Source organism: Gasterosteus aculeatus, chromosome 3 (genome assembly GCF_964276395.1).
Source record: "Gasterosteus aculeatus chromosome 3, fGasAcu3.hap1.1, whole genome shotgun sequence".
Taxonomy (NCBI): Eukaryota; Metazoa; Chordata; class Actinopteri; order Perciformes; family Gasterosteidae; genus Gasterosteus; species Gasterosteus aculeatus.
The window spans coordinates 8,290,364-8,317,797 of NC_135690.1; the positions used below are offsets into that span (position 1 = coordinate 8,290,364).

Sequence of the window (27,434 nt, forward strand, 5' to 3'; positions counted from 1 at the left end):
TTCCAAAACATTGTTTTTATATCCGTACGTATACTACATGTGTGTAGCATGGAGGGACCACAACTTCTATTTTTTATGCAGCTCTGTGTTGAAAATGTATTCACATTCTAACCTATCCTTTCTTTACTTTAACCTTTTTACTTTAATTTGAAAGCACATTTTAACCGGAAGTTCCTCTTCTTGGTAGCTCTTTCCAGCTTCCTTAACGTTGGCGTTAGTCTCACTAGTCGCAAAAGTCGCGTTTTATTGTCCCTCGTTGCTTCCCGTCCGAGCCGTCCGTATTGGTCTGCTGCTTAGAAATGGCTGAAGCTCCCACACGGCCCTGGCGTTTTTTTTGTCACAGGTGTTCGGCAGAGATTAGTCCGCGTATACCGGTAAGGACCCGAGAGGCACGTCTCCCCCCCTTGAAGAATGGGGCCGAGGAATGTGTTTAAGCGTGTGTGGTTCGATGTGTGTTTTGTGGCTCACGTCACCCCATCGCTGCTGTTGAGCTAACGCGACGCTAACGAGCTAACCGGTTAGCCGGTACAGGCAACATCGGTCCAGGGTGACGGTCAAATAGCAGTGATTTAACGGTACTTGGTGGGCAGCGGAACGTAACATTTACGTCATGCTCTTGTTTTTTTTGTTTGTTATAGACGTACAATGTCAGCTTCATCGTGGCATCGCTCGGCTTCCTCGGCGAGAGTAACTCAGCCAACGAGATGACGTTTGGAATGAAAGATTTCCAGTCAGCTCACATAGTCACGCTCGACGTAACGTCAACTCGAATGTTTTCGGATACCTCAAAGAGAAGCACCCCCCCTTTGCCGTGACAGCCGGGGCCCCTTCACGGGAAGCTTCATGAACGTTACAGCACGTCGCTGTTCGTAGGAAGGCGTATGTGGAGACGTTCACACGTCACATTCATGCTGTTGAAGTGTGTTTATGTCAGTGACTGTTACTAAAGATACACGTTTTTTCAGGGACAAAAAAATGAAACAAATCAAAAGCAGCACGTGACCCTGAAAATGACCGTGAAGTTGTAAACGCGTCTTCGTAACACAAGCGGAGCGAGTTTCCCTGAGCGATGTGTCCATAATAACCAGACCGCTGTGTGTATGTTCTGGTGTGTACTAGAAACTCACGTTTGTGTTTCCCCCGCAGGACTACACCTGTCCACGCTGTGACTCTGGGTTTATTGAGGAACTGGCAGAGGAACCAAAGTATGGAGGATTATTCTGTTTTGTATTTTTTTTTTTTCTCCTTGGTGCATTTGATTAGTTTGATTTCATTAAAATCGTAATTCTAAACCCTTTTTGTTGTTGTGCAGTGCTGAAAACGGCCCTGTATCCACGTCCTCCAACAGTGATCATAACCGCCAAGCCTTCGAGGTCAGTGGGATTTTGTGAGATCAGTTGGTCCAGCGTACATTCTGCACCGTGATTTGACGTCGGCTCCGTCTTTTCTGCCAGAACGTGGATCACCAACACATGTTCACGTTGCCCTCTGGCTACGGGCCGTTCGCCCTGGGGATTTTCGATGTGAACCTTGACCTTCGGACGCGGCTACCCACGGAAGACAACCGCGACGCAGAGAACAGGAGGGAAAGGGAAATGGCATCGCGGCAGCGATACAGCGCGCGGCAACCGCGGGGCCGGCATGTTCCTCGGCGACAGGGCACGCGCCACGAAGGAGTGCCCACGTTAGAAGGGTGAGGCATTTTCATCTGTGGTATGTTGAAGACTTTGGGGACACAAGAGGGTAAAAAAAAGTTCTACATGCTTCAAATGTTGCGATGCAAAACACTTCAACTATTGTCCTTTACAGAGATTTGCCATTGGTTTGATTTGTTTCGTTTTCTTGCTTGTTTCTGAATACAGAATTATCCAGCAGCTAGTAAACGGAATCGTAGCACCCACAGCAATGCCAAATATCGGGATAGGACCATGGTAAGTATAAGAAACAGTGATGCGCGCTTGTGTACTTGAGTCATGGCCCCACGTAAAGGAATGATTGTTTTTGTTGTTTTTGCAGGGGTATGCTCCATTCCAATCCAATGGACTACGCCTGGGGGGCCAATGGTCTCGATGCTATCATTACACAGGTATATGAGAGGTGTATATCCATTAGGCGGCTACATTGTTCCACAGGGATTGTGCAATTTTAATATATGAATTATTTATTGTATGTTTGTATGATCTAATTTGTTTTAAAGAAATAATGATTCTAGGACCTGACTTCATACAAGAGTTTTCTATATATTAATTTTTTTAAATTTATGTGCCCCGTCGGAACTAAACTGAAACATTCCGTTTAAATGAGACTAAATGTCTAAACGTTGTAATTTTCAGAACATCCTTGTTGTCCCGCCGATGGTCCCACAGATATTTATAGGGATTCTGTTCTCTTTCACTTGTAGTTATTGAACCAGTTTGAAAACACGGGTCCGCCTCCTGCAGACAGAGAAAGGATTAAGAATTTACCCACGGTTACTATTACAGAAGAACATGTGGGTAAGTCCATGTCTCTCTCTCGGGCCTTATTCCGATGCTTCTCGGGTGATGCGATCACAAGTGGACCTCTGCCAGTCCGTCAGGTCACGCTGGCCATTAGAATGCGTCGGTTGTCGCCACTTGTGATCGGATCTCACTCCCCCTTCGTAACAACGTAACAACTTCGTATCAACACACGCATTGTTGTTTTTATAATGCGGCAGGCAGCCATGCAATGCCTCGTCTTTAAAACCATACAGATTGGGTTTGTTCTACGTTTTGGTTCCAGGAAAACCAAATCACCACAGAAATTTGACCCATCTGGCCAATTTAAATTTAAAAATGGTGCTGGTGATCATTGTGTACTGTTCATACGGTCTCTACAACCTGCTTCGCGAGCCGCAGCAACAACAATAAAGGGCTTGAATATCATTTTCCGCTGCGCATCTCTGCAGAAACTCTGATCTGCTGTGATCACTATCTTCACCAGAGCTGATGCACGTGGCCGAGGTTCTCTAGCACGCAGACAGACCGTGTGTTGTTTTTGTGTTCGTGCAGGTGCTGGATTAGAGTGTCCTGTGTGCAAAGAAGACTACTGCGTTGAGGAGAATGTCAGACAGCTGCCATGCAACCACTTGTTCCACAATGACTGTGTAGTACCATGGCTGGAACAGGTATGTACAGCTCATGTTTCGATTACAGAAAGATGTGTGTCTAGAAAAAGTCTGCTTTGTGTCTCATCATTTATGTGTTTATTTTTTCAACACATTGCGAGAGAGGCTTTGGGCTAATGCACTCCAGCATGGCTCACCCTCGCTTGTCATTTTACGCTCTACCCGTGTCGGCTTCTGAGTGGCTGAGGGGTCTGCTGCTCACTTTCATGTGGGTTTGGTTGGATCCATTACAATCAGACAAAGTGGTTGAAAAGGGCCGATCGGCCTACCGGAGCCCGACTCAAATTCTGACTCCTGGGTCCCCTTACAAACGCTTCGGTGTTTTACTGTATGGCACGATTTAAAACCTCACACCTGGTAACGAGAAGCTTGGAGGTAGAATGTATTGTCCTCTTTGCTTATGTCTTCAGGACTTGGCAACAGTCGTGTGAGTTGACGTATTGTAAACCTGATTCCCGTTTGTCCCCGTTTCCCACAGCACGACACATGTCCCGTGTGCAGGAAGAGCCTAAGCGGACAGAACACAGCCACTGACCCACCGGGGCTATCGGGAATGAACTTCTCTCCCTCGTCCAACTCGCCTAGCAATGAGAATGCTGCGAGGAACTCTTAGACGTTCACCGCGCGTCACCTCACATCTGAAAAACCTCCAAACATACGAGGAGTGACGCCTCTCAGCCGAGACCAGGAGAGTAGTCTGTCTCTGTCAAGGGGACAATGGGGATCATTCCTTTCTTCCTCCGCGCTGGACGGAAAGCGGGTGCAGCTGCTCTTGCCGCCATTGTTGCAGAGTATCAGGAGGTGGGACTGTTCAGTATCAGAAGAGGATCCAGAAAGGCTGCGAGGAATAACGGAATAAGAAAGAAAAATAGTTATCTTGACCAGAACGGACTGGTGAAGCGTTCGAGACCGAGTGCAGTGCTTTTTGATGGAGGCATGTGTTTGCGACAAGGCCGGGGAACATTTTATATTTAAATATTTTTTTTTACAAAGCCTGTGGTTGTGCAGAGTCCATAGATGTGTAGATTGATAGTATTTTGAATGATCAGCCACTGTACAGCTAGTGGATCCAACTAAAACTGAGTGTATTCATCTGATTCGTATTTATTTACAGCTTTTTTTTTTTTTTTTTTTTTCTATTTTGGACAAAATTCTGTCTGGTGAGAATGTGAATTTGGGTAAACTACTGAAAAAAGAAAAAACTTAATATCTTTTGCATTGTATGAATCCTTTTAGGATTTGATTTTATTGTTTTCTTTTAAAGAATGATCCAGTAAATTGCATCTTCAAAAGGAAAATATCTTCACAGCTCAACAATGGACACATTTTCATTCCCTTATTGAAAATAAAGTAAATAAATTATACTGTTTGGTTTAATGGCATAATTATGCGACCTTGACAGAAATGCAGGCTCTTGAGAATTATTCAGTTGAAATGAGAATCTCAATTACCTTCTTAAGAACATTTGTGTCTCTATTGTTCCTCTAAACACGGTTAACATTTGTATAAAATATTGGGCACCTTTTAGTTTCTGAGCAGCACCGTGACGTGTGTCATTCCACTACCACTTGACTCTTAGCCTGGAAATTGTTTAAAACCCCTTTTTTACTTTAGTCGTTCAATGGACCACGGCCTCTTTTTGGTCTCGGCCTTTTTATTGAAAACTGTTAAGTGAGCGTCACACTGCTGCATCGCTCCTTGGGGAGATTGAACTTTGCTGCAGCGTTTGGTCTAGTGAAGTGGAGCAAGGACGACGGGAGGGAGGGAGATGCTAATGGATTTTCTACCACTGATGTCCATAAGGTAAGAGATGTGCACAAATACATTGAATTCCTATTTTAAGAATGGAAAAAGAAAATAGGCTGACTAATTTATCTCCTCTTGCGGGTCAATGCACTCCATTACCATCGTTGGATCATGCTCTGCAGCTTTGTAGCTCTGCAGTAAACATCACCTTTAAGACAATTTTATATATGCTAATGAAATGTAATTACTGCTCTTTTACCCTCGCACACCCTGCAGTTCAAACCAGGGCTCCAAATTGTCTGTCAGTAATGCTGAACCTGCACCGGCCAGTGTGCACTACATGAACACCTCTGTTAACCTCTGCCACAGGTACCTGCATGGATTACGCAGTGAGCTGACTTGAATAGCCAATTGATTACTCATTGCTCCTTTTTAGTATTTCTCACACTCGCCAATAACATGTGGCCTTGGTTGTGTAATTTGAATGCACATAAAAAACACTTCTACTGTAATGCCGTATGTGTCCCTAAACTAAAGATGACCTGGCTCAGAGGGGCTGAAAACAAACACTCCCCCATGCACCTTGCGAGGAGTCAGAATCACAGTTCCCTCAGGTGCACAGACCGAGCCACAAGCGTCCAAATGATCAGGAACCTTTGAGGAGACGTGTCAAATAATAACTATACCTTTTTGTAGATGAATTTAGCGTTTCCCGTGTCTGATCAAACCATGTGTCATGTCTATTGTGTTGGAATCACATAACGATGAGCATTAGTCCTCATAACCTGTGTGACGCCCTCGAGTGGCCGCTAGGGCGCACTAAACACCGCCAATGGGCACTTCAGAGAGGGTGTCATTGAAGGCACCTTCTAAAACCTATGACATCATTTGACTTCTCTTTAGCACGCGGTAATTAAACTTTTAATGCCGTTATACCTTGACTGACAACGCAGTGAGCATCTTTTTTCGTATTTGGAAAGAGCTTCTTGAGTTAAATCCAGCCTAGACTGAAGCCTCAAATGAAGCAACCAGGGTGGAATCAGCAGCCGCGCACGCTCATTTCATTTGAGGATTTTAAACACGCTCGGTTAGTTTGATGCGTAATCGTCTTTGGCACAGTGACGATAGCCGGTGAAAGTAAAAGCGCGGTAGTTTGCAAAGAAGTCACGTCCACCCCTCCCTCTGTCTTTTACCCCCCCCCCCCCCCCTCCCTTTCTTCTCTCCATCTCCCCTCTGCTTCTGATTGGTTTTCTCCAAAGATAATTGGAGGCAAAATGTGACATCCTCACTGTCATGGACAGGAATGAGGCTTCGTCGGCATCTGCTGCCACCATGAAAAAGAAGGCGGCGGGCGCCGAGGGGTGCAGCCACGTCAGCGCACCAGAGGCCGGCGTGTCCAAATGCCCGAGAAGCGACAGCAGTCAGAACTGTCTGGACTCCGGTTCCCCCGCAGCACCGAGCGGTAAGCAGCCCGGCGCCGTCTGCGACGTCGTGATGGACGAGACGGAGGACGGAGAAGAGGAGTCCAAGTTTCCGCATCCGCGGTTGCGCCGTGCCGGGGGGAGCGGCGGCGGAGGAGGAGGCGGAGGAGGAGGAGGAGGAGGAGGAGGCAGTATCAGGATGAAGAACTTTACGCCAGGAGGGGGAGCCGCGTCCTCGGGTTCCAGGAGGAACTCAAACAAGGAGCTTTGCCATACGCACCCAGAGGACGCTGCTGCCGCTCCACGGCCCACTGCTGCCTCCAGAGCTACGAAGACCCAGACACCCTGTCCGGGCGATGCTGCCCAGCGCGGCGAGACCAGCAGAGCATCCGGGGCCCAGGCGTCGGGATCAGCGGTCGCGTCAGAGGTTCTAAACGCGACAGCAGGTGATGGTTGCAGAAGCGTCGCTCCAGTTTCCAGTATGAAATGCAACAAAAACGGAGAATGCAGGAGGGACTCGGGTACCGGGAGCCTGCGCTCGATCATCTCCAAGCAGGAGAGGCAGACGGGAGGGTCGGGGAGGGCCGAGGAAGGAGGGAGCGCCAAGCGAGGAGCCCGTAACTCGACTACCGCCAGCATGGACGGTTCGATCACGCCAGGCGGGTCTCTGACCGGCGGGCACGGAGGAGAGAGCGCGAACCCCGGCACCACCCCTGTGTCCGGCGGTGCCCCCGAGAAAAGGGACTCCAAGGTGTCCTTCTCAAACGCACCAAGTCGGAAAGCGTCGTCCTCGCTGCACGGCCCAACTCAGACTCAAACCCAGCAGCCTCGGAACTCTGTGACTTTCCTGAAGCCGGAGGACGGGCCGCCGATTGTGCCCGCCGAGGACGCGGAGCCCCAAGGCAGCCAAGTCAGCTTCATGCAGCGGCAGTTCAGTAGTATGCTTCAGCCTGGAGTTAACAAATTCTCCTTGCGCATGTATGGTAGTCAAAAAGCAGTGGAGAGAGAGCAGGAGAGGGTCAAATCAGCGGGGAATTGGATTATCCACCCTTACAGCGATTTCAGGTAAGAGATGGGTCTGCCATTGGCCGCGCGTTGAAAGTCAAAAGGGGCCCGTGCGGCTCCCCATTGCCATCTTCAAACTAACTTCATAGTGAGTAACCAATGTGACTCCAACACACACATGGTTACTGGTCAAGGCTACAGGCAGCTTCTCTTTCCAGCCCCTCACCTTTTTGCAATCGAAGAGATTTGAATCGATGCACTTCAGCGTGCTGCCATTTATCCCCCCAAACAACCTGTTGTCAGGCAAATTCAACAAAGCGTGTCCTCTCAAGGTTGAAAATCAATCCGAAGTCTACACAGTCGCATGTCTGGGGTGCTCAACAAGCCCGGCCTGCTAACACTTCACCCCTGCAGCACGCTCATATTCAACAAAGAGGACGCTCATTTGGCCTAATTTACAATGCCGTCATTTATATCTCCAAGAACGTGTTAATATTCGATATGCTCTGCGAAGACAGCCGCGCTTTGCAGGATGTAGGCTATGTGCGTGCGTGCGGGTGCGTGCGTGCGTGCGCGCGCGCGCGCGTGTGTGTGGGTCCGCGTATATGCGATGCACTCAGTAATGGAATGTCACCTTGAGCCAAGTGTGCTAAAAAACCTCAAGCACGCTCACTGGAGACACATCCGCCCGTTCGACTCCCATGAAACGATGCGCGCTGTTTGTCACGGCTGTAATACCGATAACCCAGCTGGAGCCTTCAGCGGCTAATTTGCCATCCAAATATTTGGAGACATTTACGAGCCAAGAAGGCTCCTCGTGACCCAGGCGTGACGAATTAGCATGTAAGCCTTTTTTTCTCTCTCGACGTGTATCAGCCGCTGAATTGCATTGAAACCAGTGGATTGTCCTCTTGGCCGGTTTCAGCACCACGAGGACTGGACAGCTCCATTGTATTTTGGAGTCAGCGCCATTCATGTTTGACTCATTCGTATCACACCAACGCCAAATCAGCTTCAACTTGAAATACCCCCCCGAAAAAAAACAAGACTTTGGCTCTGCCATGCGAGCTCTTAGACGGTCTTAATCTATAGCCGCCCTACAGCCGCCCTTATGTTAATCGATGCATGCAAAGTTCCTCCAAACATGATCATCGGGGCGGATATTGTCACACCGTGAAGTGAAGGAGTCAAAGCCTGTTGCATAAGTCGCAGTGTAATGACTCAGCGCCGCACCTGTCCTGCAGAGCCTCCTCTGACGGGCTCACTGATTTAACTCTCTGTTCCATTCAACAAACATTAGTCAGCTCGCATTAGCGAGACAAGACGCTTCCTTGTGTACTGCAAGGTCGATAAATGCACAAAGTGCTCTCTGATCCATTAAACCCCATGTTCTGTCTGCGGCTCTGACGCCCTGTTTAACACAACATATATATACTTAATGTCTTCTCTGGGACCGAATGGGTCTCAGTCCGTCAGGGGTTCCTTGACTGTAAAACATTGTTAAACAAAATGGATATGCTCATTTGAGTTCTTGATACTTGCGTGCATAAAATAGCTTGTTCATAAGAGGTCCAATTTACCCAAAATACATCGCTATGAAGGTTATGTCCTATCAAAATATATATATGAGAGAGAGAGAGATAACATGAAATATTTTAGAGTTTTTCGATAAGAATTATCACTTATTTTTGTGCATATTGGATTGATAATAAAAAAACTATTAAGTCGATTAACAGTAGGTCAAGCCAATGACAACAAAACATTTCTGTTGAATTTTAATAATATTGTATGTATAGAGACAGTTCTCATGACGGAAGTCAATCATGGAAAAATTAAGGTTTGCATCCCTTGTAGCTCCTGCTTTACACTTTTCCATCTTGAGTTAGAAAGTCTCTTTTGCCGATTGTCTTTAGCAGCTTCCTTTCCTTGACCCTATTTCTGTCTTTTGTCTCCCTTCTGTATTCTACACACACACACACACACACACACACACTGACATAAACACAACACAACTACACTCATGCCTGCTATAGGTTCTACTGGGATTTCACGATGCTGCTGTTTATGGTGGGCAACCTGATCATCATCCCTGTAGGCATCACCTTCTTCAAGGACGAGACCACTACGCCCTGGATCATCTTCAACGTGGTCTCTGACACCTTCTTCCTCATGGACCTGGTGCTCAACTTTCGCACTGGAATCATCATTGAGGACAACTCCGACATCATTTTGGACCCTAAAACCATAAAGAGGAAGTACTTAAAAACTTGGTTCATTGTGGACTTTGTGTCCTCCATCCCAGTGGATTACATATTCCTCATAGTGGAGAAAGGGATTGACTCGGAGGTGTACAAGACTGCTCGCGCCCTGCGGATCGTCCGCTTTACCAAGATCCTAAGTCTTCTGAGGCTGCTGCGGCTCTCCAGATTAATACGCTACATACACCAATGGGAAGAGGTGAGAATAGCATACGTTTTATGACCGCTAATATAACGCTGATCACACAGCTCTGAGCCACAGAGGGAGAAGCACCCAATTTAGTCTGTGATAAAAGGTCACTGATCAGCCTCCAATATGCAGATTGTTGGCTTGTGACCAAACCAACAATCTGTCTGCTCCGAGCGGCCTGCTCTCTTCCGCCACGGAGGCTCAATATTAATGTTCTCACCTGCCACCTGGTGAGAAATGTAGAATGTCAGCAGCATGTTGAGCTTTAACAAACTTTGCATTCTAATTACTGTTATTGTCACACAAGCCCCCCCTGTCTCCCTGTCTGACCCGATAATCCCACAGGCACCATCAGGAGGGCTAATAAACAGCCTATTAAACATGGTTAATCAATTACGCTGCCAGAGGAGGAGCAGGTGGGCTAGAAGGTGACGACTACATCCAGCACTAGGGGGGTGTGGACTCAGATTATATACATCACTAATTGTTTATTTAAATGGTTCAGAGGGGGTCAGGTAAGATGACATTTCCTCACAGGGAGCGACTGATTCTTGATTCTTTCATTACATTACAGGTCATTTAGCTGACGCGTTTATCCAAAGTGACTTACATCACACTTTAAACCCATGGCTTTTTACATTTTGCTCAGGGAGCAATTAGGGGTTAGGTGTCTTGCTCAGGGACACTTCGACTTGAGACATGGGGCAGCCAGGACTCGAACCACCAACCTTGCGTTTCCCAGCGCATCCGCTCTACCCCCTGCGCCACGACGACCCTTTCGACGTGAAGGCGGGTGCCGTCGCTAGGTAGTCGCCTCAGGACTGAACTCTACGACCCCCCTCATGCCCGCTGAGCTGTTATCTACTCTGTGAGGCACGCGCTCTGTCTGGACCCTGCTTCCGCCTCGCCGCCGCACTCCTTCCTCAAAAGAAGGAGAACAGGAGGTCCAACAATGTCACAAGATCACTTGACTTTTTTTTCGTGCCAGTATTGGCAGGCGGGTGTTGGCATTTTGCAGTAGTGCGCGGCGCGGCGGGGCTCGACTGCTAACTTGACCTTTGGATAATTGGATTTCTGAAGATATGATGTGATACGTGCACACATACACACACACAGGGTGGTGCATGGTGGGAAGTGATACTTGGTATGCATGCACGAATCACAATGGGGATGTGGCGGAGAGTGAGACACAGGAAATGCTCAGTTATCAAAAGCTCACTCTATTAACATTATCCGTCATATCTTATTTGGAAAATCTCCACCCTAAAGTCCTTAAAGTTCCAGTAACTTTTGTGTAGCTGTCCGTGGTGCTGAAAGTTTCCATCAGCCATCACAGCACTACTGTGTCCACTAGCGACTCATTTATACGTAATGACCACAATAAGACAAATTGTTCAGTTGTTTTATCAGTTGCCGATTGATAAATTGGACGGGTTAAAGCTGCATTTAGAAGGAGCAGGACATGGGGATCATGTCTAGTCTCACTCCTCTTCCCTCCCATCACACAGTCTGTCTTCTACCTCAGCTCGCCGTGTAAGAGATGACTCATTTATCAGACCTTTCGACATAACTTAATATATATGTTTATAGGTTTCTACAGATTTAGACCGCATAAAATTAAAAGTATTTTAATTTATTAAGAGTATTGGTGGTATTGGTGGTAAATGCAGACATTTGGCCCCAACAAAGACAAATTCACGTCATAGATAATTGCCCTAAGTGACTGTCCAGTGATTGATGTGTGGGACGACATGGACTATCAGTTGTTAAGGATCATGATGGTCCCCGTCCATCACACAGTGTGTTTGAATCTGTGTGTGTAGGTGTTGGCACGTCTGCCTGCATGTGGTATTAGTACATCAGTTTGCCTGCAGGCTCGCGTGAGTGTTTTGTGTGTGTGCGACTGGACTCCGTGTGCATGTTTGAGCCTCTGATTGATGTCATGTGTCTCTGAGTAACAAATGTCTTGCTGCTCCTGCTGTGTTTGATGCGAGACTGACGGGAATCTGTCTCTCCTACTTATTAATCAAACTCGGTAGAATCCAAAGGAGGCCGTGGAGCTGAGTGGGAAGACCGTCCAAGTTACCGAGAGATAAAGCCAATGTATAAAGTGACAAATACAGGAACGCCATGTTTAAAAATCCAAGATATTCTCTACATGTCTCAGCCTAGTTTGTCTTCCCTGTCTTATTGTCTCCCTCCAGATCTTCCATATGACTTATGACCTGGCCAGTGCCGTGATGCGGATATTTAACCTGATTGGTATGATGCTGCTGCTGTGTCACTGGGACGGCTGCCTACAGTTCCTGGTTCCCATGCTGCAGGACTTCCCCTCAGACTGCTGGGTGTCCTTAAACAAGATGGAGGTAAGTGACGGGGTTGCACATATCACCGCGGAACAGGATTTTAATTTTTATTCTGTGTTGATTGGGAGAGAACTGTGATTGGTCACAGAATATTAATTCGTTCTGAACACCAATACGAAAATATGAACTTAATGTCAATTCTTATTTTACAGCTACGATGAACTATGTTGTCGTATGAAGACTACAACATGTTTTCTTTTTCCTTTAAACTTAATTAGTTTTATGAGTATATTTAAATCAAAATATTAGAGAATTGCGACTTGATAAGGGCACTACATGACAAGTCAGAGGATCATCAATGTCAGTTGGTTTCATCCTCCAGCACCATGAATGCCTCAACGAAATGTCATCCAACAGTTGTTAATACACCAACATCCCCACTCTTAGAGCTTTCCTACTAATGCGCTAAAATGGAGTCATCTTCTAGGTCGCTGCGATTGTCATACGGTTATTTCGCACAATATGCTCCACTTTGAAAACAGTGCACCGCACCGTTTAGGGAACTGTGGTTATTTCAAATAATGATCGCTGCAATTAAGCCATTAGTGAAGCAGGAGGAAAGAACCGTATTTATTTACAACAAATCAAAACAATTATTCAAATCACTGGCTTTTTGCAGAAGCATTCAGCCGGTGACCAGCAAAACCATTTTGGGATCAATGAACCAATGTGGAACCTGTAAAAAACAAACGAGGGATTTAAGCACACTTTTATATCCCTGCGTAGCTCTTCTTCAGCACGTTGGGATGATGACAGGAAAGATAAAAGGGCGAGACGGAGCTGTGGGGAGGTGGTGCAGCCTGGCAGCTGGGCTCTTTGTTGCCATGTTTCTCTCACAGAGATAAAAGCTGGTTGTTTACACGTCCTGTCGGTGAGCCCTTTTTCTGAGTGAGGAGAGACCACACCAACCCAGACATGAGGCACAGGTCTAAATGGGGCTGCAAACAGATTTACGTGCCCATGACAACTCGTAAATTTAAGGCTTAAGGTATTTCCTGGATGGCAGCAGAGACTCATGTTTTCATTGCTTTAAAAAAGGAAATCTTGTTAAGCAAGTAAACGTGGTGATGAATCAATGTCCTCTACTTCATGTTGGTAAAACGTATTTCACGGTTGGTTCGGTTGGACAGTATTGACAAAATCATATGTTACAATATTAATCAGTATCTCAGTGTCACAAATCTGGCATTATTTCAGGATTGATTAATTCTTTCATTGATCAAAGTCAGTTGATGTTGAAACAATCTGAGACAAAATATGTACAATGATGGACAAACAGCTGTAGGCGTCGATTTACGTAACCGCAGTTTAACCTCTGAAATATTAATAACAGAAGTCAAGCTGTGTCTGGCTAAATGTTACAAACACCGGGATGCAGACATTGAGATGTACGTAACAAAAGAAAGCAAATTGTATTCATGGATATTAATACGTTCATGTAGTTGCGCGGTGAATTGATAAGTTGATCAACAGAAGAGTAATGAGCAACTTTTTGGATAATTGATAAATCCTTCTGTCATTTTCCAAACATTTACCAGTTCCTGCTCTTCTATTGTGAGTATTTGCTGCCATTCTCTGTTTTTCATTATTTCAGACGTCATCTAGAGCTTTGACAGATTACAAACAATTAATTAAGAATATATTGGACATTGGACTATAATAACGTTATATATACTGAAATGCAGCTATCCTCTCGACTATTAACATGGTATTTATTTTATTTCATATAGGGCATGTGCAAAATACATAAACCATGCTGACCCTGCCTGTAAAGCACTTAAACCCAAGCAACCTGAATATCTTCCATATATGTCTTTTTCTAAACCCACAACAGGACAACGTTGTGCAGGGTTTAAAGTCTAGGACGATGAGGTTTGGGGGTGGCTATAAGCCACCGACTCCTCCGTTGCACTCTATATCCGTACAATCAAAGACACCCCGTCTCTCGAGAGCCGTCACTCACGAAACCAAAGGGCCGCTCTCGCCGGCCGCCTGCGGCCGCCTGAGACCGGCCCCCCTGTTGAGTGGCTGACAACCTGCAACATTAGCCATCGCGTTGCAGCCGGGCCATCGCTCACCGCTCGCACCCTGCAGTGGCCCTGCTGGTGAGCGGCCCGAAGGCAGGAGGGCGCCGAGGACACTGGAACTGTGGTTGACGTCCGCCGAGCAGTAATTGGATTCGGTCAAACTTTCAATACCTCGGGGGGACACAGGTTGTTATTTCAGCACCCCGAGTCCGTCCATCCGTTTCATTTGGTTTATATTTAGCGTCGTGATCCACAGTGCACGTCCATGATGGAGTGCATTTTGGTGGCAGAGCCTCGCTGCATCAGCGGAGGCGACTAATGATGGTGGCAGCGTCCCTAGCCGGCAGACACCGGGTGTATGGCTTCTACTCTACTGTTATTGCAACGGTTTGTATCCACAGCACAGAGACGCCTCTTTCTTATTATCCCCTAGCAGGAGGGGGCTTTGCAGTACACTGGTTTGCTCCCTGGGAGAAGATGAGCTGGCATTGACTTTGTATGGTGTTAAATAACTTTACTAACCGCATTTAGTTTGACCCAAACGGTACCACAAGCCCACTGCTGGATATTGCAGATTGAATATAAAACTAGCAAAGCCTGGAAATGTACTGTAAACGTGAGAAGGGAAAGCGCTTTCTAACCTCTATGGACTGGAATTGACTTTGTGTTTGCTTCCTGAGTGACGAGGAAAGAAATAATGAAATGATCTCAATCCCAGAGGAACTCAGATGGGTTCTATCTCTGAAGGAGGTTTAGTAACATTGGCCAGTAGTTCTACACCATCCGACTCAAGCAAGAAGTTACTGTACTTGTTGTGTTGAAGTGCAAATGCTGCTTTGTTGGGGACAGTAATTTGTTAAATATGGTCACTGTGAACGTGGCAACAGACCGGGATCATTTCAAAATGATTGAACGTTGCCAATCAGGCACTCTCCATGTCAATGATACAGCTTGTTGTGGCATCTTGGGGAAACTTCTTGTCTTTATTCCAGACTGTCCGACAACAACGGAACAGGAAGCTTAATAGTAGCTTGAGCATTTTCAGAATTCAGACAAATTCACCCAGTCTCCACAGATCAGCACACTAAGCAAATATTTATCAACATTAACACATAAAAATAACTGATTTCAAACATGAAGATTAGTTTCCCAATCAGCTTTTGTTAGCAGTTGTGTAGTTTTTGTGTCACTGTGGGGACTACATATTAAGCCTGTGTTAGGAACTGAGATAGTGGAGCTTGATAGACATCAGTTACCAGGCAATTAGGCCGGCTTAGATCCTACGTTTTTGGAGCTTGAGAAAAAATCAGCCTCTGATTCAATTTGTAAAATTAATTCAAATTTCTTATCATACCGCATTCAATGAAAATACTTGTTCTTTGCTTCCTGTATGTCATATTGTGCATTCTATAAATAATAATTCTTATCATAGTTATTTAGAGTACTTGTGAGCCTTTGCTACACTGACCATGCTTGCTTGTGTCATTAGTTATACAACAGCTTATAAAATAATAATTTGTCACTTTGGGAATCATGCTTTTTCTTTTCTTCTTGCCGATCGGTAGATGGGAAGAACGATAACACTCTTGTGTCAGTGTGTTTGAGCTACTGAGCTGTAGACGCAGTTTGGTAAGCTTAGTTACTTAAAGCAGGAGGAAACATCTCGCCCGGCTCGGTTCAAAGACGCCAACCACCTCGAAGGCTCTTTGATTAGCAAGTTCTATTTTGTTTGTTGAATCAGTACAAAGTTTTGTTTCTCTCTGCTTCCATTCATGCTACGCTAAGCAAGCTGGCCATCTCTAGTTTCATTGCACAGAGATGGCAGATCAATCCTCCCATGATACATACACATGAATTGGGGTTCAAATCTAAACCAGCAAGGTCCACCACTTCGGTCCAGACTGAAACAAACTGGAAGGATTTCTATAGGAACAAAGGCTGAATCCTCTTGATTTTCTACAGCGACCATGTGAGTGACATTCTCTTCCTGAGAAAACGCCCGAACCGAATACCTTTATTCCCACTTCCCACCAATTCAATCTATCAAGAATTCAATCTAGAATTTTAGTTTTCTTTTGCTTTAACCTCCCTTGAATTATCGCACGCTCTGGGCTGCGCCGTTACTTGTCGGAGTCACATGACCAACCCCTGGTCGCTGTGTTGGCCAGTTGAGACCAAAGTGCGACTACATATGTAAGATATATGAGGCCTGCTGCACAGAGAGGCCGCCGTGGCCTAAAACAGAGGCATTTTAGGACGGCGGTGGATACATTTAAAGCCCTTTGTGTTTAGCCGACTTCAAACACGCTGTGTGCAGCTAATGGAGATGCTGATTACCAACAAAGCAACGGATAGTTCCCACACTGAAATCTCTGGGGAGGGATGATGAGACTCTCTTTCTCCCTCTGTCTTGTCTATGCTATTTCAGAATCAAAGTGCTCATCGTTCATCTATTATTCAATCTGTTTCACTCCACTGTTTCTCTGTTTTCACATACAGCAGTTGGCCAAAGCCCACTTGGTGGAGCTGTATTTATTTTTAGGAGTCTTCCTTTTCCTCGCGTCACAGTGTGGCCCTTTTTATGTCGTGTCTCTTACATCAGAAGACACAGAAGAATCGGCTTTAACAATAGAGTTTCATTACGGGGGATTGTCGTTTCCCTGGTAGAAGCATTTAAATTAAACCCCCAAACCCTCCGCTTTCTGCTTTACCTTTATATTCATCGGCCTCAGCGGCGTGTTCAGGTCAAGGTCACCGCAGTTGGAGCTAATGAAAGCGAAAAGGGAAACAAAGGGAGTTGGTGGACAAAAGTATCAGATCAGTGGAGCTTGTTCAGATTTCTCATTCACTCCTCTCCTTTGTGACAGAGGGAGTTTGGGCTTAAAGCTGCAGGGGAATAACACAGAGGCACTATTCACATTTAGGAAAGTGCCGAGCAGAGCGCAGATGTTGTTGTTTCTAAAGTAATAAAACAACATAATAAATGCACGCATTTTTAAACTTAGGACTTGAGGTATCCCCATTTATTCTCATCTCACGTCAAGCAGCCGCTGACTGTTGCCGCCGCTGGTAGATTCCTATTCACACATCTCTGAGAGGGCATATTTAATGACCTCTAATTATCATATCCTCTCTGAGGAAATCATTTCCGAACTGTCTCTACTCTACTGATTAGGCCTCGAAGGATTCCCCTGATGTCGCTCCCTCTTCCTCCCTCCATCCCGCCAGTGCAACTCTGTCCCAGGAGCTCTCATTTGTATAAGTGCTGCCCCGTGACACCGCGGTCCCCAAAGCTCTGACTCGCTGCCACCACTCTCCCCCAAAACACGCCTTTTTGTGTGACATTGATGTCTTTAACTATTTGCTTATCTCCCCTTTCTCTCTCTCTCTGTCTCTCCACAGAACGATACCTGGTCTGAGCTGTACTCCTTTGCTGTATTCAAGGCAATGAGCCACATGCTTTGCATCGGTTACGGCCGGCAGGCCCCGGAGAGTCTTTCAGACATCTGGCTCACCATGCTGAGCATGATTGTAGGAGCGACTTGCTACGCTGTTTTCATCGGCCACGCAACGGCTCTTATCCAGTCCTTGGACTCCTCCAGACGGCAGTATCAGGAAAAGGTGAGGAGCTTCTTTGTGCCCTCTGTTCCATGTTCTCAAACCTTTTGTTCCTGTTAACCTCTCACCATTCAGTCTCCCCCTTTTTTTAAATCCGGTTTTTGCCCTTGAAAGAAAAGATTGTTGTTTAAAGGAAATATTTGCTGTCTTGTAATCGGTAAAACTCTCATGTCTCTACAGTAAACATAAAGCAACCTGGCCAAAGCCAGCACCTGCAGAGCTCTTTAATTAGCACGCCATCTCTTTGAGAGCTGAAAATTGGGTTGTTATTGGGTTAATACTCTGTCGGCCTGTGCTGATAGCTTTGGTTTTGATATCTCTCTCACAATCTTAACTACGTTTGGCTGCACAGTGGTAGTTCTGGGCTGATTGACCCACTGGTGGTCCGGTGCAATTGAATTGCAACTTAATTACACAACGGCAGATTCAACCCCTAAGGTTTGTTGGGTCAGAGCGGCGCTCAACAGTGCTGCAGCGGTGGCTTGTGACGGCAAAGCATCTCTGTTTCCAAGCAGAGTCTTGCTGGCTGGGGAGCAGGAGGTGGGGAGGGAGGAGTGTGTGTGTGTGTGTGTGTGGGGGGGGGGGGGGGGGTGTTGCTGGCTCTCCGCAGCCAATCAGAGGCTGCGGGTGTGTTTCGGCCAGGTAGAGCCACGTCGTCAGGGGTTGGGCGCGTTGTGTGTGTTGGGGCTGATGTTGGAGCGAGAGAGAGAGAGAGAGAGATTATATGTATGTGTGATATAATGTCCCCTTGGGCTCAGTAGAATTAATGAGGCAGCAAACCGGTGTGTCCTGCCAATGTCATCCTGAAGGTGAGGCGAGCAAGCGTGGCCGCCTCTACTTCTCATTCACTGACTCTACCTGCTCTCCGTGTCATCGGTTTGCATCTCAACCATCCCTCCTTTCATCATCTCACCCCCTCTTTCCTCTCTTCATCCACCTTACTTGTACCTTGAATATACCGTACATACTTTGACCTGATCTTCTGCTGGGTCTCGCGTCCTTCTCTCATCTTCATCCCTCTCTCCTGTTGTTTCCATCCACACTTCGGTCTCTTCCTTTGTTTCCTTCCTGCCTCTCTATCACCTCTGCGGCTGGTGTCCTTTAGAGGTGCAGTGCTACTGCTAGCTGTCTGCTACAGGGGGAACAGGGAGGGGGAGGGGAGACCTGTGGGAGACTGTGGGGCCTCGCTGTCAAGTCCTGGTGCATTGTGAGGTATTTTAACATGCTTTGGTTTTGTCCATGCTTTGAGTGCTTACTGTTGCTCATGTCTTGACTGTATATCCTGGATGATGGCTAAAAGTTTAGAGATTGATCCGTTGTGTTTTTGTGAGGGGGGGGGCACTCATCTCTCTGAGAATAATACATTTACTGCGCCACTTTCCTGATTACTGGTTAAAGGTCTTCACCTCAGCTTCCATATCCAGGTAAATTTGCACCACAAGCAGCTGTGTCTTGTGTATTTACAATCTGTGATGATGAGTTGTATAAGTTTATGCCTGTTTTCTTTCAATTCATAGGAAAAGGAACTTTCACATCAGAAATGTGTTCGTAGTGCTCTGTTTTCGAGTACTTGCTCATATTGAGATATTTGCTAACGCATCGTCAGAATATATATTTTTTCCCGCTGAGGGCAGAAAAGTGCATTTACCCTGAGGTATTTTTTTGACCAGCTGTCATATTTTCATATTTCTTTGTGCAAAGTTTTTTTTCTGCTGCTCGGTGAGGATTAGTGAGCTGAAGTGATGGTTAAAAAAAAGAAAAGTGTATGGCAGAAAAGAGCCGTCCACGCCAGTGAGGCTGATGCCGATGCACGCAGGCTGAATTCACCACGCCTCCACATTGGGCTGTAAGTGACATTGTTATCATTTGGAGAGTGTTAACAAAACAAGTCTGCTGGCAGTCTGTTGCAGCCCCAGCGAGGCTCCAGCTAGCATTGTGTGGAGGCTTCCATTTCAGACCCGTCGTGCGTGCTCGGCTCTGGGTGCAGGAGTTTTTAATAAATGGTAATGGTGCATACTGACACACAACAGGCGGGGAAATATAAGTGAAATAAAAAGATATACTCTCACTTGTGCCACATTTAATGCACATTTGGAAGCAATGCAAATGTCCAATTCAGGCATGTGTTTCTATGGTTTACGGCTTTTGGAAAGTTACACGTCGGAATTAATGTTTGTTGATTTCTGACCTTCAAACATGCACGTTTGTCCAGCTGAAAGACTACTGCTTTATATTCTTTGATTTTTACTTTGTGATGCTGACATTACCCTGTTTTATGTAACCCTTTGTAAGGTCACCATGATGCATGAGGCCACTCACACTTCAGGCTGCATAAACACACGCAGAGAGGTTTTCTTATTCTGCCTGATTAGACTTTGTGTCATTCTTCATTCATGAACTGCCGGCATAACAAGAAGAGCATGACAACCAGCCCGAGGGTTCACACAGGAGACTTATTTTGGGGTGTTACGTATTCAATAAGTGAAACCAGATACAGATGAACTATTTATAAGCAGCTGAATTCCTTTTGTTAGTATCAGACTTTATTCTGATGCACAACCTGGATGATGGTTTGCGGTCAGATATGTTGCTTGCAGTCTGTTGATGAATATGTGTGTGTGGGAAAACTTAATGTTTGTGGCCTGACCCGTACTATTTTCTACCGATCTACCGCAGCTTTTTTGTGAGAAAGAAATTCGTAGTCGTAGACAACAACAACAACAAAAAGAGCGTATTACCCAGTGTAAAGTGTGTCTGATGAACAAACCCTTATCTGCCAGTTTTCTTTTTGTTGTCCCTCCGTTTGACTTAATTGTTGGAATATTGGTATTTCCTTAGAAGTCTCTTTTAAATAAACAAGACTTTGTGCCGTGTGAGACCCCCACATTGTGTTCCTCCCCGTGTACACTGTACACATCTCTCAATTGAAGAAGACAAGCTCTGAGTAACACTATCTGATTTTTTTTCTTCCTTTGTTTTGGTGATTGTGCTGCATAATACAGTATAATGACTGCTATTAAGCAGGGAATTTTGTGAATGAATTATACATCCACATGGCTGTTTGGGATGAGCCCAAATCAGCATTTCCAATGGAGAGAAGTTGTGGAGCGAATGAGCTGGAGCACAGAAGAGCAGAGGAAACAAAAAGAAAATAAAGAAAGTAGGAGAGGGAAATCATAGAAAGATAATATCTACCTTGTGTCAGTAGTTAATGGTTTTAAAGGTGTAAACAAAAATACAATCAAAGACAAAGCTCCTTTTATGCTTTTGTCTGAATAGCAAATCCCTAAATGCAAAGGCAGAAGTTTAGAGGACAAACTGTTAGTGGAGCGTTTTGCTGCCGCATACACTGTCATCAAAGGGACACAGCAAATGTAAAATGTAATTTTCACTCACTTCATTTAGGGATTAGTCAGCCTCCTTTGGGTGCCATGACGCCTCCGCCAAAAGCTCTCTCTCTCTCTCCTCTGTGACACTTTCAGGTCGGCCTGGTGACGATCGATACGCCGCAATGTGACGTGGCTCTCAAAGTCAAGCCATAAACTGGCACCACCAAGTTTAATCAGATAGGCTTTTGCTGCCTCATTCGTTTCGGACTCCGCCGAGTCACAGTGTAGCCACAGCCGCTTGCCCGCTGCGGGGGGGCGCGAGGTTTTCCCTGGGTGCCGGACCACCCCTCACCTCGCTTTGCTCATCATCAGCATTTCTGTTCTATGGGCCGTTCACCAGCTGCAGTGTTCCCTTTGTCGCGTCGGGGTAAAGACTTGTGACACGTAGGTCATTTCTCCGGGCCATTTTCATCTGCAGATGTGATGAAGCGGAGTCAGTCATGCAGGTGAGACTTTGTGTGTTTGTGTGTTGCGTAACTCTGGAAGATCACAGGAGCTGTGCTGCTGCCCCGCCGTGCGGCACGCTGTGACTTACGTAGATGCTGAATAATTAAAACGCGGCATGTCTGGTTTATTTTTGTTTATGTGATTATGGCAGAAGGAAGCATACAGGGAAAGTGTCATCCAGAAGCACATATTGCAATCTAGCAATGTGGGGTCATTGTATATGAACGTCCTCTCTGCAGAACCATTGTATGGTAACATTAATACTGTATTTTCCCTGTTTTGACTGTAATCTAGTAATTTGGGTTTGAAATAGAATAGACACGGTGTGACTAAGAATTTACCACCAACTTTTTCCCCTTGAGAGATGCGTTAGAACTTTTAAAAATAGCCTTTTCAGTGCGGCTGGTTAAACACACTCACAGCTGTACTGACAACTCTGAGGCTACAGGCATGTTAGCGTGCTACCATTTTGATAGTGGAGGCTGAGGCTGATGGACATGTCATTAGTTTGGTGACATTAGTTTGTCAGTGCATTCAAAGTACTGACAATGGAAAAAGTTTAGTTTCTGCCAAAGTCATCACAAAGTACAAGTACAAATAATGCTGACAATCACAGTGTCTGAAAACCTTCAAACGGCCAACAATTTAGGTACATTCTTACCTAATGAGCATAAAAGCTTTTCACACAGAACAAATCACAACTTGGCAGTTAAAGCAAAAAGAAATTATCCTTGAACATGTTTGTCCAAAGTCATTGTAAGTGTCTAATAGACACAAGTAGTGCAGTTGCTTTTAATTCAGGCAAACGATCACAAAAGAGGCGAGGTGTTTATTGTGGGCACGGAGAGTGAGCAATTTTGAATTTGCATACAGCAGCACAATATTGTCAAATAGTATGAGTTTGTTTCACTGAAGACTAGACTGAACTTTGAAAATGCCTGAATAAGCAAGAAGTGAAGAGTACAAAGCTGGCAGAGCCTCACCGGGGAGGATGCCAAGTGTCTGCTGATGTCTTCAGGTCCCGCCAGCTATTAAACAACGTGCACACAAATAAGAAAGACTTTTTTTAAGGTCATGTTAATTTGTTACTTTCTTCCTCCTACATTAATTTAATTCACATTAATTGTAATGTACATTAATGTGAATTAATGTACATTACAATTTCCTACGTAGTTCATCTAATGTGTCTGTAGTCACTGATTTGAGAGTCAGCTTTTATATTTCATATCAAATCAAATATCTTAGATATATGAAGTGGTACTCAAATTGTAGAGCTGACATGCTTTTTAGCTGTGATTTGATTCCAGTGTCCTGTGCTTTCCTCAGAGCCTGAAAGTTGTGCGCTCACAGCAGCAGCAGGTGTTGCCCGCTGAGCCGTCACTGCCTCTCAAAATTGCGTTTCTGACAGCTTTGTATCTGCAGCAAAGTATGAAGAAAATCTTTCTCCCCTAATAGTTTAGCGTCCGCTCGATTCACCACGTCACCCATCGCCCCGATTTCCTCAGGCCGGCCTCCTAGTTTTTGGTTTCTCTTTGGATTGATTGTGATTTACAAATCTCAACAACAGGAGTCTGATTGTGTCTTATTACTGTGCCGACTGAGTGTCGGTATCAATGTAGTTTAAAACCCCCCACTTCTAACTGTTTATCCAAATGTCAAATCAAAGATCACATGTTGCTCATGTTGCAAAGGTCTTTGTGAGTTGCAGTTCCTGTTGTGTATTTCAACATTAGTGTGTAACAATGTGGACACATCCATGATCACATCGTGTGGCTTTTTTTTTTTTTTTCAGCTGTGGAGAAATACACATTTGCTTCCGAGTGTTTGTGGGATTCATTTGAAATGAACTACGGAGCCGTTCCTCGCCATGATGCCTGAACGGTGTGGCTCATTGACCAGTGGTGCTTTACAAGTCCTTCACTACACACACAGCGTTTGTGGGATTGATGCGTTGTTGATTTTGTATCCTCTTCACGGGACCTTTCTGTCAATAAGAACAATGTAGAATATGAGTAAAACAAGCACAGCTGTCACAGCGGAAAAGCTGTTGTCAGAATATTGATGTGCACGGCATTAACGGAACATCATCTCTGTCTGTCTGCCTCCCTTTTAGTACAAACAAGTGGAGCAATACATGTCCTTCCACAAGCTGCCTTCCGACTTCCGTCAGAAAATCCATGACTACTATGAGCACAGATACCAGGGCAAGATGTTCGATGAAGAGAGCATTTTGGACGAACTCAGTGAGCCTCTCAGAGAGGTAAGACGCAAACTGAAGATAACACAAGGAAGCTCCATGTATGAATTCTGATGGATTATTTTTGTGTTTGAGGTACTTTTTGGTTTGGTTTTGAGAAGCATTTACTCCTAAAATCTCAGTATTCATACTTGGTTGTAGTTCTGCAGTTGAACAAGTTTAAGATATTTCTAACAAAGCCATGTCTTCTGCTAGGAAATTGTGAACTTCAACTGTCGCAAGCTGGTGGCATCCATGCCGCTGTTTGCCAACGCAGAGCCGTACTTTGTGACGGCCATGTTGACCAAGCTGCGTTTTGAGGTATTCCAGCCGCATGATTACATCATAAGGGAAGGAACCATTGGGAAGAAAATGTACTTCATTCAGCACGGAGTCTGCAGCGTCATCACTAAGGGAACTCTGGCAATGAAACTCTCCGACGGCTCTTATTTTGGAGGTAGGACAGTCTGTGGCTTCTCTCTTTGTTAGTTATGGGAGATTTTTAGCCTTTTGTTACTTTCTTTTGCTGATGCACTTCATCCTCCCTCTTTTCAGAGATCTGCTTACTGACGAGGGGTCGGCGAACGGCCAGCGTGCGAGCAGAGACTTACTGTCGGCTCTACTCGCTGTCTGTTGACCACTTCAATGAGGTGCTGGAGGAATATCCCATGATGAGGCGCGCCTTCGAGACTGTTGCCATTGACCGTCTAGACCGCATAGGTAAAGAGTGAATGCACACATAAGATAAGAAGCTGATTTGATTTTATATTAAATTGCAAATCTTTACCAAAAATAATCTGCTTCAAAGGGACTGCAGCAACGCAGAAACGTCTTTGGTTCTCGTCCACACAATCAAAGGTTGCAACAACTGATGCACAGCAAATTTCAGAGAGTTAAATTGACTCTGTGAGATTGAATTTGAACTCTAAGCTGGTGTTTATGTTGTCCCATTCTTGTCAGTGTTAAATCAACACTCAACAAAGTGTTAACAATTTAACACAATTTAATAAGTGTCAAAAATAATTCTGCTCAGTGTTAAATGCACCGTACGTAGAGTTAAACCCAACACCAAGAAGTGTAACCCTGGTGTACAGTTACATTTCAAACCTATCAAAGAGTTAATTTAAAGTTAATTTACTAAGTGTCGCAAATAAATCTGATCAGTGTTGAATACAAAATAAATATACATGTAGAGTTAAAAACCCAAGTCCACCGGATAACGGATAACGACTCCAGCTTCTTTGTACAATTAACTCTTACAGTTGAATTGACTTTTTGCTTTCAACTCTGCATTTCAACACTTTTGCCTAACACCAAAAAAATGAATTTTGACTAGCAGTACAGAAGCATAGCGTAGCATCTGTATTGTCCTTTTGTTAGTCTCTTCATAAACTTTTTCTTTCATTCAAAAACACACTCTAAAATGAACCCCTACTCTACTATAGAGTTATATTGTGCTTTGGAGAGCATTGACATATGTTCAAATAGGCAGTACAATGAGCCGGGCTGTTCCGTCAGAATGACACAGAAGTACAGGGTTACACACCCAGGTTCCTCGGGGCCATAACCCATCCCACTTCTAACTTCAAACTGTCCTTGATAATGCATCTTTTGTTTTGATCTCTGCAGGTAAAAAGAACTCCACCCTGATGCACAAGGTTCAGCATGACCTCAACTCTGGTGTCTTCAACAATCAGGAGAACGAGCTGATCCAGGAGATTGTCAAGTACGACCGCGAGATGGTGAAGTTGGTGGACCTGCAGCGTCCACGGGCCATGTCAATGACCCCGTCCATTGGCGGCATCTTTGCTCCCCCTGGTCAGTCGCAGTCAGGCTCTGCTATCGCCACGCTTCAGCAGGCCGTGGCCATGAGCTTTTGTCCCCAGATGGCGAGTCCGCTGGTGGGTCCGGGGACTCTGCAGTCACCTCGTATGGTGCGACGGTTCCAAGTGATGCAGAGCCTGGCCAGCCCGGTGGCCATGTCCCCCCTTCAGTCGCAACCTCCTCAAACGTTCGGAGGGGCGTTTGGTTCCGCGATCTCCAGCCCGCCTGTTCAGAGCCCGCTCGCAGCGTCAGGACGGACTTTCCAGTACATGACAAGCGCAGGACCCTCTGGCTCCCAATTGTCGCTGGTACACCACCATGCACCCAGCCCAACACAGACCCAGCAGAGGCCTGCCTCTCACAAGAGCACCCACTCCCTCCATGCAGGTAGCTTAAGCCAGGACACCCGGGCCATATCTGCCTCCCAGCTTTCCCTTCCCCAGGAAGGAACACAACCAGCTGCCCCTGCAGCCCCGAGCCCTCCACCATCCACCCGCACCTCCAACAACTCCATTGGTCCCCCTCAGCCCCCTCACCCCAACCTGCCAGGGCCCTCGGGGGTGGGGAGATCAGCAGGAGCTCAACAAAGGGTGGCCTTTGCCTCCACTCCCTCTCCCGGTGGACCTGCTGGAAAAGGGGCAGTAGCAGCAGCTGCTGGATCAGGACCTCCAGACTCTGGAGTTCCCAAGAAAGATTCAATTGTCAGCCTTCCAGAGCTAGACTCTGCCAGATCCCGGCTGTCTTCCAACTTGTGACCCTGGTAGAGTTCAGGAAAGAGGCCTTTTTTTGTAGGAGAATCTGTTTGTTTTAGGTCAGTCCAGCTGATTTGTCAGCCTGCTAAATGACCTATCAGCAACCGCCAGCGGCAGCAGTCAGTGGACCTGGATGCACGGCTTGCCGGTGTCAGCAGAAGGAAAAGATCAACTCAAAGTCTTTTTGAGTCTAGACACTTTGGCTAGGACGAGTCTATACAATTAAACTAGTATAACTTAAGGTGGAACTGGTCTAGTCTACTGTGCCAGCAACTTTAGTCTTAGTATCACCCCTTACACTGCTTCCAAACACCTACTGTATATCGCTGTCTTTACTGTAAAGGTATGAAGAAAAGTATGATTTATGTAACTATTGCATACTGTGTAGAATCCATGCAATGCAATCTAGCAGGAGCTGGACTTAAAAATGAAAATCAGGGACTTGAGGTCAAATGACAATGACATTTTAAGCGTTTAAAAAGTGTTTTGAGTGTAATTTTTCTGTATAAGCTGTCGTAGCAAAAGAACACATTGCTCTTCATATTGTTTAAAATAGTAGTGAAAATAGTGATTTAGACCGCTGGTCGATCTTACATCGATTTGTAAATAGTTGTTGAAAAAATACAGAGGGATATTATATTCATTGTATCTACCCAAACCAAAGTTGAGCTTGAACACAAAGTCTGGTTGTGTCTGTATCAACTAAAAAAGAAACATAGAAGAAAATGCCATTTATTTAACTGCCTTGATTCAACGTTAGAAGCCATATATTTGGTTTGTGTGTATGTATATATGTGGGTGTAAGTTTGTGTGCATGAGTTTGTTGGGTCATTTTGGTTACATTTTCAAAGAATGGACTCACACACGCTAGCTTTGTAAAGCGCAATTGGTTTCACATGCTAACGGCAACACTGACCTGTTTTCATGAAACATCTGGCAGGCGGTCAGCTGTTTAGTCGGCGCACTGATTGTAACCCTGAAGGCAAAGGTGGTTAAATAATATGAGC

The 27,434-nt window shown here is 45.5% G+C and overlaps 2 protein-coding genes across 2 annotated transcripts; both read left to right on the forward strand.

Moving 5' to 3' along the window:
- The first annotated feature begins 174 nt into the window (after window positions 1-174).
- On the forward strand, window positions 175-4,512 carry LOC120816100 (E3 ubiquitin-protein ligase RNF126). The gene is made up of 9 exons (XM_040171436.2): window positions 175-374; window positions 1,147-1,205; window positions 1,313-1,373; window positions 1,455-1,693; window positions 1,863-1,931; window positions 2,017-2,086; window positions 2,402-2,495; window positions 3,033-3,148; window positions 3,627-4,512. The coding sequence occupies exons 1-9, from the start codon at window positions 300-302 to the stop codon at window positions 3,759-3,761; spliced, it is 918 nt and encodes a 305-aa protein (XP_040027370.2). The 5' UTR covers window positions 175-299; the 3' UTR covers window positions 3,762-4,512.
- A 21-nt stretch (window positions 4,513-4,533) lies between these two features.
- Window positions 4,534-26,724, forward strand: LOC120816099 (potassium/sodium hyperpolarization-activated cyclic nucleotide-gated channel 2). The gene is made up of 8 exons (XM_040171435.2): window positions 4,534-7,380; window positions 9,354-9,777; window positions 11,973-12,134; window positions 17,564-17,782; window positions 23,729-23,875; window positions 24,068-24,308; window positions 24,407-24,571; window positions 25,481-26,724. Exons 1-8 carry the CDS (start codon window positions 6,188-6,190, stop codon window positions 26,428-26,430), a joined length of 3,501 nt encoding a protein of 1,166 aa, XP_040027369.1. The 5' UTR covers window positions 4,534-6,187; the 3' UTR covers window positions 26,431-26,724.
- The last annotated feature ends 710 nt before the right edge of the window (window positions 26,725-27,434 follow it).

What these genes read in the sequence shown, in the direction of transcription:
- LOC120816100 (XM_040171436.2), top strand. Translation starts at nt 300, where the DNA reads ATGGCTGAAGCTCCCACACGGCCCTGGCGTTTTTTTTGTCACAGGTGT. An exon ending in AGATTAGTCCGCGTATACCG is followed by an intron (nt 375 to 1,146) that starts GTAAGGACCCGA and finishes TTTCCCCCGCAG; the next exon opens with GACTACACCTGTCCACGCTG. An exon ending in TCGATGCTATCATTACACAG is followed by an intron (nt 2,087 to 2,401) that starts GTATATGAGAGG and finishes TTTCACTTGTAG; the next exon opens with TTATTGAACCAGTTTGAAAA.
- LOC120816099 (XM_040171435.2), top strand. Translation starts at nt 6,188, where the DNA reads ATGGACAGGAATGAGGCTTCGTCGGCATCTGCTGCCACCATGAAAAAG. An exon ending in TGTCCTTAAACAAGATGGAG is followed by an intron (nt 12,135 to 17,563) that starts GTAAGTGACGGG and finishes GTCTCTCCACAG; the next exon opens with AACGATACCTGGTCTGAGCT. An exon ending in CGACGGCTCTTATTTTGGAG is followed by an intron (nt 24,309 to 24,406) that starts GTAGGACAGTCT and finishes CCCTCTTTTCAG; the next exon opens with AGATCTGCTTACTGACGAGG.